Source organism: Malaya genurostris, chromosome 2 (genome assembly GCF_030247185.1).
Source record: "Malaya genurostris strain Urasoe2022 chromosome 2, Malgen_1.1, whole genome shotgun sequence".
In the NCBI taxonomy this organism is placed as follows: Eukaryota; Metazoa; Arthropoda; class Insecta; order Diptera; family Culicidae; genus Malaya; species Malaya genurostris.
This window is the reverse complement of record NC_080571.1, coordinates 263074412-263089844: the sequence shown is the minus strand read 5'-3', so window position 1 is coordinate 263089844 and position 15433 is coordinate 263074412. Positions and strand designations below refer to the sequence as shown.

The 15433-nt window shown below is 39.1% G+C and overlaps 1 protein-coding gene across 4 annotated transcripts in view; it reads left to right on the top strand.

The window, feature by feature from the left end:
• The window catches only part of LOC131429780 (probable G-protein coupled receptor CG31760), a 228585-nt gene that overhangs the window by 179627 nt on the left and 33525 nt on the right, over positions 1–15433 (top strand). For 3 of the 4 annotated variants that reach the window (XM_058594124.1, XM_058594123.1, XM_058594121.1), the window contains exon 11: positions 6066–6230. In XM_058594124.1, coding sequence (XP_058450107.1) covers positions 6066–6111 — 46 coding nt within the window. In that variant the 3' untranslated portion in view covers positions 6112–6230. Of the gene's footprint in view, positions 1–6065; positions 6231–15433 lie in introns of those variants that run through there. The other variant, XM_058594120.1, reaches the window with a different exon arrangement.

Sequence of the window (15433 nt, the reverse complement as noted above, 5' to 3'; positions counted from 1 at the left end):
ATAAAGTTAGGGCAAAAACGTTACATACACACATACGCACATACACATACACACAAACACACACACAGACATTTTGCGTACTCGACGAACTGAGTCGAATGGTATATGACACTCGGCCCTCCGGGCCTCGGTTCAAACGTCGGTTTTCACAGTGATTGCATAACCTTTCTATATGAGAAAGACAAAAAAAAATTTCTTCGATTCTTAAAAGAATAACCGAAATCGGTTTGTTTGACCGTCTACTGATAAAAACCATCAAATTGGAGAAGATTTGAGGTCGATTTAGAAAATTTTTTAAGGTTTTCAGTGATGATTAAGATTTTCAGTGATGGTGTACAATTTTTAACACACTTTACCCTATATTTCCGGATCCGGAAGTCGGATCCGCATGAAATTCAGGAATAACGCATGGGACCACAGGACCTTTCATTTGAACCTAAGTTTGTGAAAATCGGTCGCGCCATCTATGAGAAAAGTTAAAACACATATTTTCTTTTTTTTTTGCCCATTTTACCCCATAACTCTCGAACCGGAAGTCGGATCGAAATAATATTCAGGAATTTTGTATGGGACCCCAAGACCTTTCATTTGAATCTAGGTTTGTGAAAATCGGTTCAGCCATCTCCGAGAAAAGTTAGTGCAAAAAAACGTTACATACACACATACGCACATACACACACACATACACACACACACATACACACACACACATACACACACACAGACATTTTGCGTACTCGACGAACTGAGTCGAATGGTATATGACACTCGGCCTTCCGGGCCTCGGTTCAAAAGTCGGTTTTCACAGTGATTGCATAACCTTTCTATATGAGAAAGGCAAAAAATCTGAAAATAATACAGCATTATGTACTCATAAATGATTTATTTTTGATGTGAAATCTAGAGTGGTACCAAAATTGCAAAAGCGAAAAAAAAATCGAAATCTTTGAACATATTTTTTTTTACATAAAATACATTTAGAAAAAACCCGTAAAAAATCGGAAAGGTTTTCCATATTGTCCAAAATATTCCACAAATATGGCAGTCGTTTAGGCTAAAATTTAGGGAATTTCATTTCCTACTGAAACCCCTTAGAACAGCTTATATCAATTTAATTTCTGTTAGGGGGCAGTTTTTATATACGTACCCGACTACACCCTTTGTTTTCAAACGCAAGAATGATTTTCGTAAACTTTACAACATATAAAACCCAATAATTCGAATAATATACAAGTACTTTAGTAGTCGAAAGAAAATTTCCGTGACGTAACGTTTTACTAAACCTCTCTCATTCTCTTGTCAGAATTGGTCGCAACCAGTGCAGTAAAACTTCATTCAATTCAATTGAAACTGAATGTGGAACACTTTGACGATCTCTCTAATGCAGTAAACTTCACTCTCTGACGCACACAATGTTTGCTGATGGCCCGAACGGGCAGCATTCAGTCCATCACTCGTTTCTCTTCAATCGAGGCTCAGTATAATCACCGTCAGTTGATCTCTTGGAGTAACAAAATATCTCTTTCAATAGTGTGAGAGCGGCCTTCAAATGAGGTTCATGTAAACATTCGAATTGGTTCAAGATAATCGATAAAAGACAAACCAGATAGCTGAAATATCAATCAGACATAAATCAATAACATAAAATAATTGTTTCCTCCTTCAGTGTTCATTTTTAATACTTTACTCAATTTATAATTCCATTCGTTCGAACTTGCTTACTACCAAGAGCGAAGGCAATGAAGGAGCTGCACTACTTGACACTCGAAACTGAGCAAACAAAACGTCAAATGACTAGGTACGATTATTCAACTGACGATGAATTTCGGGAGCTTCACTTGAAAATGGCAGCAAAAGTGAAATGAATTAGCAGGGATATGCTGACGGTCAGTGGCCATAAATTTCATTTTCATCTTATATTATTCGATTGAAAACATTGAAAACAAGGTTAAATTTGTCCTAAAATATATTTCCAATTTTTATCATGTCTTAACAAACTCAAACAACGACGAGGCAAATACTTTTTGCCTCTCTCTATAGAAAGGTATTAGAATTGCTGGAAAACCGACTTTTGAACGGAGCCTCGGAGACCTATAGTGGTATATACCATTCGACTCAGTTCGACGAGATAGGAAAATGTCTGTGTGTATGTGTGTGCACTTTTCGAAGATATTTGAACGCGCTCCATTTTCTCAGAGATGGCTGAACCGACTTTAACAAACTTGGGCTCGTTTGAAAGCTACTATCTGGCAATTGATCGAGTTCAAAGATCAAATGGATGTGACTTTTGGTTCAGGAGATATGATGGCATAAGTGACGTAACCGACAAAACACGTTGTTTTTTTACCGCTTTAATGTATATAAGGGTGCCAATATTTTGGGAATAATTCTAATTTCGTAAAGCGCTATTGTTCAAAAGTTTAAGCACCTCGAAAAAAGTCTTCATGCTAAATTTGAGCTAAATCGAACATGGGTAAGGGGTGCTACCCAGCGATTAAAGTTTGAAAATTTTCGATCTTGAAAAAGTACCATAGGAGTTTCCGAAATCGAAGTTTTTTTTATGCCAAAAATCTTAAAATTGCATGAAACGTCGAGATTTAGTGTTACCCCAAAAAAAAATTTTTTTTGAAAAAATCGACTTTCTGGGACTTAGAAAATTTTTGATAAGTCCCAGAAAGTCGATATTTTAAAAATTTTTTTTTCGAGATGACACTAAATCTCGACGTTTCATGCAGTTCTAAGCCTTTTGGCATAAATTTTTTTTTTCGATTTCGAAAATTTCATGTACTTTTGTTGCCGAAGCTCCCAGAATTCATCGTCAATTAACTAACCGTACCTAGTCACTTGAAGTTTTGTTTGTAGAACCATATAGTCTACCTGTTTCATTATCTTCACTGTGGATAGTGAGCAAGTGCGAATGAATAGACATAAACATCAACTCGATAACCAAAACTCACTCCGACCATAATGATAAATAGAGGGTGGCGGTTCTTATTTGTGTTTTCAATTATCACCAGCAAATTAAAATTGATAATTTCGACTTTTGAAGTGTATTGAGATGTGTTTCAAAATATTAAAAATGAGAACAGAAAGAGGGAACAATTAATGTATGTTTAAATTGTAATTGATATTTTAGTTATGACTGGTTCAAGGAGTGTATCGAAAATAAGCTATCCACAAATTTTTCTTTCAAATTTTGATAAAAAAAAAACGAGGTTGAACTTGAGCATAATGAAAACTGGATGAAATTTAAGTTATTCCTTCACAAATTTTCGAACTTTTGATTAAACGCTCTTCATCAAGTTCCGGATAAGTGTTGCGTCGCATTTTTTGGACGATTGAGCCCTAATTTTTTTGAACTCCTGCATGTTCCCAGCTGCCTTACCAGTCATCTTGAAGACCTTCTTCACGATTGCCTAGTAACGTTCGATGGGTCGAAGCTGAGAGCAATTTGGTGGATTGATATTTTTCTCAACGAAATTTATACCCTTTTCCGCAAGCCAATTGAAAGTGGTTTTGGCATAGTGAGCCGACGCAAAATCCGGCCAAAACAGTGGAGGTTTACACTACACTTCTTATATAAAGGCAGCAATCTCTTCTGGAGACACTCGAATCGATAGATTTCTGCATTTATAGTTCCGGTAGTGTAAAAAATGGTTGACTTCAAACCACAGGAACATATTGCTTGCCACACCAGTAGCTTTCGACCGAATTTCTCCACTTGAATTGACCTGTCCGCATCGCTCACATCGCTTGTGGACCTGGAAGGGTTTTAGAATCCTCCTTTACATAAGTCTCATCGTCCATCAAAACGCATGCAGACACTGCAAAAGACGCGAATACAATTTCCGGACCCTGGTTGCTGCCCGCTTCTTCTGTTTTACACTTTGTTTCGAGATTTTCTGCTTCTTGTAGGTCTTTGGGTGATTTCGCCTCTTGATACGCTGGATCATTCCGACACTCGTTCCTGCTTATTAATGATAGTTTTAACACTGACATGATGAATTCCAAACCACTTCCCCAATTTTCGCATAGTAATACCCTTCTCAATTAGCCATGTGTCCAGAACCTTAACCGTACAAACGAAAGCTGACAGCCAAACGCACAGCATGCTGTGATCTGAGCATAAAAAACCATCATAAATACATGCGTTCAACACAAATGTATGTGGATAGCTTATTTTCGATACACTCCTTACCTTTCTTCCATTATCTTGAACCCACTCGAATGTTTACATGAACCTCACTTGAAGGCCGCTCTCTCATTCAAGAGATAAACTGACGGTGGTAAATCTGAGCTTCGGTAGAAAGAGATCCGAATGAAGGACGGGATGATGCCCATTCGGTGCGACAGCGAAGGGTGTGGGAAGTTTACTGCAGTAGAGTGCTCGTCAGTGTGTGCACACATTCGATTTCAATTGATTTGAATGAAGTTTTACAGCACTGAATGGCATACCGCGTTGGAAACGTCATTTGAAGACAATTTTACCATGGAACAGTACACACCGAAAGAACGCGCTGAAATGGTTCAGTTTTACATTTAAAACAATTTCTCAATTGTGAAAATCAAACAAAAATGGTAAAATCGTTAAATGGATGCGTTAATAAGCAAAATTGTCGGTTCTATACCACTGAAAACCCTCAATTAATTGAGAAACAGCCCCTATTCGACCAAAACGTTGTGCGGATATGGTAAATGGTTCCTATTTTTTCCAAGACGATGATCAAGCATCAAAAATTGTTAATGGCGATCGTTATCAAGCCATGATAAATTGTATTGTGATGCCGATTGTTCGTGAGAATGGTTTGAATGGCTACTGATTTCAACAGGACAGGGCAACATGTCATACAGCTCGACTAACAATCGATTTGTTACGACCGTTGTTCTCCGGATGAGTAACTGTGCCTCGAGATTACCTGATTTGACGCCACCAGACTTTTTGAACTCGTTTGAAAGCTACTGTCGGGTCATTGATCAAGTTCAAACATCAAATGGCTGTGACTTCTGATTCCGGAGATATGATGGTATAAGTGACGTAACCGACAAAACACGTTGTTTTTACCGCTTTTATATACATAAAGGTTCCAATATTTAGGGATCATCTATAATTTCGTACAGCGCTAGTGCTCAAAAGTTTAAGCACCTCGAAAAAATGCAAAATTTAAGCTAAATCGGATATGGGTAAGGGGTGCTGCCAGACGGTTAAGGTTTGAAAATTTCGATCGTGCATAAGATATTCGAAATCGAAAATTTTTTTTTATGGCAAAGATCTTAGAAACGTCGAGATTTAGTGTCATCACAAAAACATTTTTTTTTAATCAACTTTCTGGGACTTTGAAAAAATTTCAAAATTTTCTAAAGTCCCAGTAAGTCGATTTTGTCAAAAAATTTTTTTTCGATTTCGGAAATTTCATGAAATTACAAAACATTTCTCAAAGATCAAATAAACCTTAATGTACATATAACAAAACCATTTTCTTCAGCTGAATAGAACTTATGACGTAGTATATATGCAATTCTTCAAGAATAATTTATTCATTTATTCTATCGGAACTAAATAATATTCAATAAATATGCAAAATCTGCAATCAGAATTCATGTCTTTTTGTCGTTTCCATACAATGGCAAATAGGAGAGCTCACTTCGAGTTTTTGCGTTGCTATAACAGATTTTTCGCATAACTGAAGAACTGTTTTTTCTGCGATAATGTTTCTTCAAGCAGAAGCGAATACACTGTATTCGGTTTCATTAAATATCATGGTGACTCTACTAATGAGATGACTATTGGTACAATATTTCATGGAATAATGCCTAATCAAACCCACCGACTCAAATAGAAAAGTCAATTAAATTTAGAAAAGCAATGCTAATTGGTACACATTGTTAAAATGCAGTTGTTCCACTAATTAATCTATCGACAGTATGTTCACAATCCTCTGGTAAACCAACACGTCACAGAGCAGTTTTCTGACCACCCACCAGCCCCCGGTTTCCTTTAGATTCCAGTTTCATTAATTTGTAAAAACAAAGTTTATAAATGTCACCCTTTTTTCTTGTCATTCCAGACACTACCCGGCCGGTTCGTCGGAACCCTGGGTGGACACCAGCTGAAAGTTTTTTCATCCATGTCATCTCTGCAATCACATCGTGACCAGCGCGCGAAAGTTTCGCTGACCTAAATTAGATTTTATTTGTTGCTTCGGCGTCTCTAGCTAGCGAGATTGAGTCCGGTAAGTATCATCAATCAAACCAATTAATGCTCGAATTTCTGTGCGACGATGATACGCGGTGCGGCTAGTCATTCGACCGCAGTCACTGCATGTCATCCTCAAAAGTTATTCATGATGGTTAGTTACCACCACCTACAAGTTGTTATCGTGGGATGAAAGTGTCACTTGATCTCTCCGGGAGCTGTTTTTAATATACGACCCATCAACTAGAAAATATGGATACAATACCCCCATTCCAAATAGTTTTCAGGTAAAAAGCGATGAGCTGGATCCAATAAAGTTCAATAAATAGAAACCCCATGTCAGTTTTTACCTTTTTTCTGTACAATAAAGTCACGTGTTTAAACTTTATCCTACTGGAACTGTATACGGAACAAATGAAAACTTCTCGGGATTTGTAATAAAGTTAAAGTTACACTTCGGATGAAACAAGTAAGCTTTTTGCTGCAGGAGTTCTCTGATTCATTTACTTTTTGCTCTTCATCTATTCGATATAGTTTTAAACTGCAACAACCGAACCATTGAAACCATTGGAGCTGTCGATATTTTCCACTCTTCCACTCTGGATCCTCCCACGGACAAGTCACACAGTCCACTCTCACGGCCTTCCACGGAAATTAAACCCATAAAGTAAAACCAAAATCCAGCAGTCTCAGAGATCATGCCCACGGTTCACAGCCAGCACGTTTTAGTCCTACAAAATGGGTTATGCGGTGCAGTAAGCATCAAAGAAGTGAGGTCAACCGAGGACATTTTCTTTTTCACTTATAGGGCGTCCGTTAGGTAACAGAGGATACTGGAAGGAAAATTGCTGTACATTTTCCATCTCGAAAAATATGAAAGGTTTGGTTTCCACAGTGCATTTAAATTGTGTTATTCAACAATTTGCACCTTAGCACGATTTGTTCCAGAAAAGAATACATACTTTTGAACTCATTTAAATTAGCATATATGTTTCATGTTCTTGACGGAAACGTTAACGGTGTTGTATCCTTATGGGAGACTGACGAAAATCCGTTTCAATGTTCTTACAATAAAAGATACAACATGAAAAAGGGTGTTGGCCTAATCTTCGAAAAGAGAAGTCGGTCATTAGAATGAGTTCCACGTACATGAAATGCTTGAGGCTGCTATTTTGGACACTCATGCAAAAAGGCGGAAATTATTGTATTTAGTGGGACCTAGAATTATAAAAAAAACTACAAGGATCAGCCCATGGGGTTGTTCGAGCCGTTGATGTGGAACAAGGCAACCAAAATTTCCAATGATTGACATTTCCAATCAATCGTCACACTTTTGAATCCGCAAATGCACACGAGTCTGCTTAGATTGATCCTTATTAGGAATCAACATCGAACACGCGAACCCAGAATATAGACTCTATCGTGATTGGTATTTGCTCGTAGCCGACAAAATTACACCAATAGCCCAAATGTATACAATTAAATATTTATACATGCTTGCGACACGGATATCGATATTTAAGCTTCTCTTCACCAAGCTTGTGTTCAAGTTTTGTATGCAAGCAGTTATTTTCATAGCGTTTCTCTACCATTACTACCATTTTGCGATTTCGGTTGAAGCGATAAAATATTTCTCATTATCAATCGAGTTCATCTTATATAAATTATAAATTAGTCTTAAGCACTCAAAATTTACCCTGGGGTAGTTGTCAATTTCTCAGGCGAAACGACATAACATGGGATTTCATCCAATCTTGCAATACACAAGATCAGAGCATACCAATAAAAGCTTCAAATCGTTTTATGGCACTTTTTGTCTTGCTGTGTAGCAACAGCCTACCTCTAGCAAGCTACGCATAAGACTGAAACGTTAGCTATAATTTCGCTTCTATTTGTAGATTCGCGTGCTTCCAACAGCTTTGCTCTTGCTTTGATTGACCAATCAGAGCGCTGCTTTCCCTTTGATATATCGCTTACTCCTTCAAAACCGTCGACTATGGCAGGGAAATCCGGTATGCCGGCGATTTTTTGCAGTCAAAATAGGACACTGCAACATTTCAATGATATAAAATTTAAAATACATGGCTATGAACATTCAAATCAATACGTAGAAATATTTCCAAACAAATGGTGACATAATATTAATAATTGATACAAAATTGACTGAGCTGTAATTGTTCAAAACCTGACCACATTTCTACTGCTTCTTGAGTTTCTAGTTTGCACCGCTATATAGAAAACAAAAATGTGTTCCACATTAAAAAGTCGAAGAGATTCGTAGCATCTGTCTCTGTACGACGACAAGGTAAGACTAACCAGAAAACGGAAATCATATCAGCCTCAATACAATCAGGAACACGTTTACCACCCAGATGAAAATAAACCCCTGAGCTGAACGAAAAAGCATAAAGTATCACGACTGGTTGAAAATAATTTTCTCGGTATTAAGCGTCTTTTTGGCATGGGTTCCTGCGGAACGTGCCTGGTTAAGAAACAGTACGAATTTCGTACAGCGCATTGTCAGATATCCGATAAACGTGCAATATAAGTGCAGCTCGAAATCAACAAACGAAGACTCATGAAGTCGACTAGGACCCGGTGACAGAGATTTGATCATTTGAGAGGGAAATAGACTGAAACATTTACTCCGCCTCCGTCGTGCCTGGAAGATTGCAAATCCCATCGAAAACTGCCTGGGTTATTATCACCTATAGATAAATATTAAATATCAGGAAGGTACCCTTCTAATATTTCATAAGGCGTGATTCACTTTGTCAAGCGCTAGAAATAATTTAAAATTTGGCATTGAAAAAAATGCTATTGCACGCGAGCTTTTCGACACCCATAGAATGAATTTAATTAACAATTTAAAAGGGCTACGCTACGCACTGGCGTGATTTAAGCTTTTAAAAACAAATATTTACGTGAATTTTGGTTTGCAACCCTGCTTCCTATAAGTAGTTAAAATTAAGGGAGCGGGTCATTTCGCCGAGAGTCGTTTCGCCGAATGCCATTTCCCCGAAAGTGGTTTCGCCTAATAGGTCATTTCACCGAAAATCGTTTCGCCGAAAGGGTCATTTCAACGAAAGAGTCATTTCACCGAAAGGGTGATTTCGAATACATCATATTATTATTTTTTGTGTTATCATGTCTTCTGAATAATTGATGTGGCGTAGCCACATAGCTGAAGCCGAGATGCACGATCGCACAAAGCCGCCGAGGCGACGCCGGCTAAGTTGGTCACCGACCCGCCGTCGGAAGCGGCGGCCTCTCACATACAAACCTGTAACCGCCTCGTTTGCTCGGTCTACTTAAAACTAGGTTTCTTTGCTTTAGTCAGGTCCGAACGAGCGGTATCGATGTCGGACAGCACACGAACCAAAACGATGTGGCGAAGCCGCATTAGATTTTTTCTTTCATTTTCACTCAGTAAACGGAAAATACCACACACACTTGTTTGGTAGATACACCTATGCAATTGCTTTGATGCTTAGTAGCTAATAGTCAACAAGTTTTCTTGGGAACTCCGTTGTGATGTTCATGAATCAATCTTTATTCAAGAATACAAGAATCAATCTTTATTCCAGAAGTACAATCAGTTGCATACCGAGGAAATTCGACGCCCAGGGCAAAATAAGATTTGCCGCCCCTAGTGAACAAACAAAAAAAGCTCCATTTCCGGAAAGATGCCTTGGACGAGCAAAAAAGGTCCCAAGGATTGGTTTGCCGCCCCCCATAAAAACGTTGCGAGTGCCCTCTTCGTCCCCGCCCTTTATCCTAATTTTAAATCAATTCCAATTACGATATTAGAACAATTGCAGCATTCGGCGAATTGATCCTGTTATTTCAAACCCCTCGTCGAAGCTGAACACCTATGAAATAGAGATATGTCAAAAAACAGGATAGCAAGTGAAATCAAGCGGAAGCAAATTCTAAAGGTGGAACTTATAAGAGCAGTTCGTATTAAAAATAGACTTCAGTAAAAAGTTAGATTAAAATTCTATTATTGTAACTTGGTGATCTCACATGAACTCTTAAAACTAATCTTAGCACGCAGTTATATTGGCTTAACTTAAGTATGCATTAATTACAAAACTTTAACCTGAATTCATTATGAACTATGAATTAAATTGTAATAGGTATCAAGTGAACTGTAACACCCTGACGCCACACTATAAGGCATTTAAACATATATATTTATATACTTATCGGATAAAAGGTAATATATAACTGAATACGAATATTTGAGTAGCTCGAACCTAACCTAATTATAGTTGCTCTACGTGGAATAGAAGGCAACAATACGCTACACCTGCTAAAGGCACTAAACGTAAGATTGATAAACATTTGGTATATCTGTACTGAAATCAATAATTTTAGGAATTTTATAATCCTCGCTCATAAAGATTATTAAATCGGAAAAGCCGCCTTTTATTACCACATTATAAAATTCGTTTAATTTCTAAACGATCGAGCTTACAAAAATGCCGGCCAAGAAAAACGGAAAGATGGAGAAGCCAGCCCTGCTACCATCGAATGTGAGTTGCAATAAATGCAACTCTCCAGACAACAGCAAGATGGTTCAGTGCGACGATTGCAACGAATGGTATCACTATGATTGTGTACACGTAGACGATGAGATTACTAACCACGACTGGTCCTGTGACGAATGCGTAACGAAAAAGACCAAGCCAATAAGATCATCGACACCAGTTTCCCCTAACAAGCGGGAACCTACGGTCACTATAGTAGACGATTCAATCATGCTCGCGCAAAAAACGACCACATCTGATGCTGGAAGCACAAACGTACCGTCAAACGCAAATGCGGAAAAAGCAGAAAATGAAAAACTCCGACAAGAAATACAACAGCTACGCTACATGTTTAGTGTACAGCGGAAAGAGTTTGATCATCACGTAAAGTTATTAGAAGAGCAAAAAAATACATCGATTAAGCAGCAGCAATTAACATTCGAAGAGCTATGGACCCAACGCGAGAACCAGTTCAAAAAAAAGGTTGTACCCCTAAAACCGAATCCTGACTGCATGTCCGCTCCTAAGGCAACAACTTCACAGGAAAGTGCGAAATCTAATGTATCTTCAAAACGTTTTTCTAAGTACTGGCGCCTATGTGCTCTAAAAGAGAAGCAAGCACTAGAGATGAAGCACCTTGAAGAACAACTGGCTCTAAGAGAAGAATCTGGCAGCGAAAATGAATTCGCCGAAGACGAGAAAAATTCCTATGAACAAAAGGCTGAAAGTTGGTTAACAAACAATCAATCTCACGTTGATACACCAGTAGCATCAACAAGCTATTGTACAGATGTACTCTCTGTCACCTCGAATAAACAGTTCAGCAGTACCAATAGAACAGCCGTCAAATCTTCAAAGCAAATCTGTTCGCTTACAAAGGATCAACTAGCAGCACGTCAAGCCATATCGAAAGATTTACCGACCTTCTCAGGGCATCCCGAGGACTGGCCCTTATTCGTGGCTACTTTCGATACTAGCACCGCAATGTGTGGATATAGTAACGAAGAGAATATGTTTCGTTTAAGACGATGTTTGCGAGATAAAGCCTTTGATGCCACGCGAAGCTTATTATTACACCCAGCTAATGTCGAAAGTGTTATTTCTACACTTAGAACATTGTTTGGGAGGCCAAACCTCATAATTGGAGCAATGATCCAGAAAATTAGAGATTTGCCGCCACCAAAAATTGAAAAGCTTAACACCATGATTAATTACGGTGTGTCAGTCCAAAACTTATGTGCAACTATACAGGCCTGTGAGCTTGACGACTATTACTACAATGTAACATTACTTCAAGAACTAGAAGAAAAACTCCCACCTACAATTAAGCTTAACTGGGCATTGGTTCGCAAATCCTTGAAACGCGTTAAATTAACCGATTTCAATGACTGGTTAAAAACTATCGTTGAAGCGGCATGCGAAGTCACAACGCCGGATATGAATGACGGATACATCGCTAAATCGGAAAACAAGAAAAACGAAGGTTTTCTCAATGTACATTCGGAGAGTTTTCCGGAGAACACGAACGAACCAGTAGCCATAGCATGTGTAGTATGCAAAGAAGAATGCGAAACTGTAGACAATTGTAAACGATTCCTGGATATGAACGTTGATATGCGATGGAAGGTGTTAAGAGCATGCAAACTTTGCCGTCGATGCTTAAAAAGGCACTTCACGTCATGCGACGCCAATGATCCGTGCGGACAAAATGGTTGTACGTTCCTTCACCATAAATTATTGCATAACGATAACAAGCACAAAGGCACAAATTTCACGCCATCATCTTCAGCTGCACATATTAAACATTGTAATATCCACCGTAGCGGTGTAGGATCCGTTTTCTTTCGCTATGTCCCCGTAATTATACATGGGAAGGGTAAAACGATCTCTACATATGCCTTCTTAGATGATGGGTCATCATCCACATTAATGGAACAAAAACTCTACGACGAACTAGGATTAGACGGTACCTCTCAGCCACTTTGCCTAAATTGGACTAGTGGAATCAATAGGTACGAAAGGAATTCGGTGAAATTTTCTGCTGATATATCAAGCACGCACAACCCACACAAACGATATCGTTTATCTGATGTACATACAGTAGCAGAGCTCAAATTACCAGAACAAACAATGTCAATCGAGAACCTAACACAAATATATTCACATCTGAAAGACCTTCCATTAGAATCATACTCCAAAATTGCGCCAAAAATACTAATAGGAATGAACAATTGTCGCCTCGGACATGTGTTGGACAGTAAAGAAGGCAGTGAAAATGAACCATCGGCCGCTAAGACCCGACTAGGGTGGATAGTATACGGCCCATGTTCCAGCGCATTATGTCGAAATACAGATGGTAATACCCTCCAACATTCGTATCATATTTGTGCATGCAATCGGCGGGACGATGACTATCTCCACTCTTCTGTCAAAGAATATTTTGAGCTAGAAAGTATGGGCATCGTTTCACCCCAGAAAATATTGCGATCGAAAAATGATGAACGTGCAAGGCAGCTTCTTGAACATTGCACCACCCTAAAAAACGGGAGATATGAGAGCGGACTTTTGTGGAGATACGATCATGTCCAGCTACCAAACTCTTAAGTAATGGCACTCACTAGAACTAAATGTCTCGAGAAACGAATGATGCGAGAACCAGAACTCGCTCGTGCACTCAAATCGCTAATTACTGATTACGAGAAAAAGGGTTACATACGAAAACTAACCTCTGAAGAACTGAAAATACGTCGCAGCCGAGTTTGGTACCTACCAGTTTTTCCAATTATAAACCCGAACAAACCCGGTAAAATCCGGATTGTCTGGGATGCCGCGGCTGAAGTTCGCGGAATATCTCTGAACTCACAGCTTTTGAAAGGCCCAGATCTATTAAACTCTTTGGTTTCGGTATTATATAAATTTCGAGAATACAAAATTGCAATAACAGGAGATATTCGTGAAATGTTTCATCAAGTATTGATGAATGAAAACGACCAGCATTGCCAAAGATTTTTGTGGCCCGCCGACGATGCCGGAAAAGAACCACAAGAGTACATGATGAAAGTACTGAGCTTTGGAGCAACTTGTTCACCAGCAACAACTGAATACTGCATGAACCTTAATGCACTGCGATTTATTAACGATCTCCCAGAAGCAGTTGAAGCAATTTCGAAACAGCACTATGTAGATGATATGTTGGCGAGCGTAGAGCAAGATGAACAGGCAGTTAAACTGGCCAGAGACGTTCATTATATTCACTCCCAAGCAGGCTTCGAAATTAGGAATTGGCACTCAAACTCCGACTACGTTCGAAAACAACTGAGCGCCGAAGGCTGCAACGAAACGAGACTCAGTCTACACTCAGAAACTACTCTCGAAAAGATACTAGGAATGTGGTGGGATATGAAATCAGATTGCTTTATATTTAAGCTCTCGCCACGGCACGATGATCAACTTCTCACGGGACAAAAAAATCCTACGAAACGCGAGCTTCTTCGAACGTTAATGACAATCTTCGACCCATTGGGATTGATTGCCAACTTCCTTATGTTCCTAAAAGTGCTTCTACAAGAGGTATGGCGATCGGGTATCGGATGGGACGAAACAATAAGCGGAAATCTGTTAGATAAATGGAATATATGGCTCCGAGTCCTCCCAGACGTTCAAAATGTTACTGTGCCTAGATGTTATCGTAAAGTTACTTCTGCATCCGATGCTACCACGAATATTGAGCTTCACACCTTTGTAGATGCGAGCGAAAAAGGCTACGCTGCGGTGTCATATTTTAGATTCGAAGAGGGTGATGAAATAGAATGCGCATTCGCAGGAGCGAAAACTCGAGTGGCGCCAATTAAATTTGTAACTATACCACGACTCGAACTACAGGCAGCCGTTTTGGGATCACGGCTGGCTAAAAGTATTGCGGAGCATCACAAACGACCGATCAGAAAACGATACTACTACACAGACTCAAAAGATGTTATGCATTGGCTGAACTCTGACCATCGTAGATACAGCCAATTTGTGGCCACTCGCGTCAGTGAGATACTCGATACTACTACTACAAATGAATGGCACTGGATTTCGACAAAGCTTAACGTGGCCGACGAAGGCACGAAGTGGCAAAAGCTTCCTGATCTCTCACCAAGTGGTCGCTGGTTCAACAGTCCAGACTTTATGTGGACGGCTAAAGTAAATTGGCCACTGCAAAGTTCCAGCTTTGGATCGACGAACGAAGAGCTTCGTCCTAGTATTCTTTACCACATGATTCACGCCCCAGTAATTGCGTGGGAACGTTTCTCGAACTGGAATCGACTGTTGCGCTCGGTAGCATGGATGCAGAGATATATCATGAATCTTCAACGAAAGGTAAAAAGTGAGCAACTTCAGTACGGACTCTTATCAAATGATGAACTAATGAGAGCCGAGATGTGTATTTATCGCTTAGCTCAAGAAGAAATATTCTCCGATGATTATAGATCTATTTCCCTCTCTGCACAAACCGTGGAAAAAAAACAATGTGTGCAAAAGGGTGCATTACGTAAATTACGTCCTGTAGTGGATGAATATAAAGTTTTGCGTATTCCTGGTAGAATAGACGAATGCAATCTAGTCGGCGAATTTGTAAAGCGACCAATACTTTTACCTAGACAGCACTATGTCACAGACCTAATAATACATGCCTTCCACAGACTTTTCCATCATCAAAATC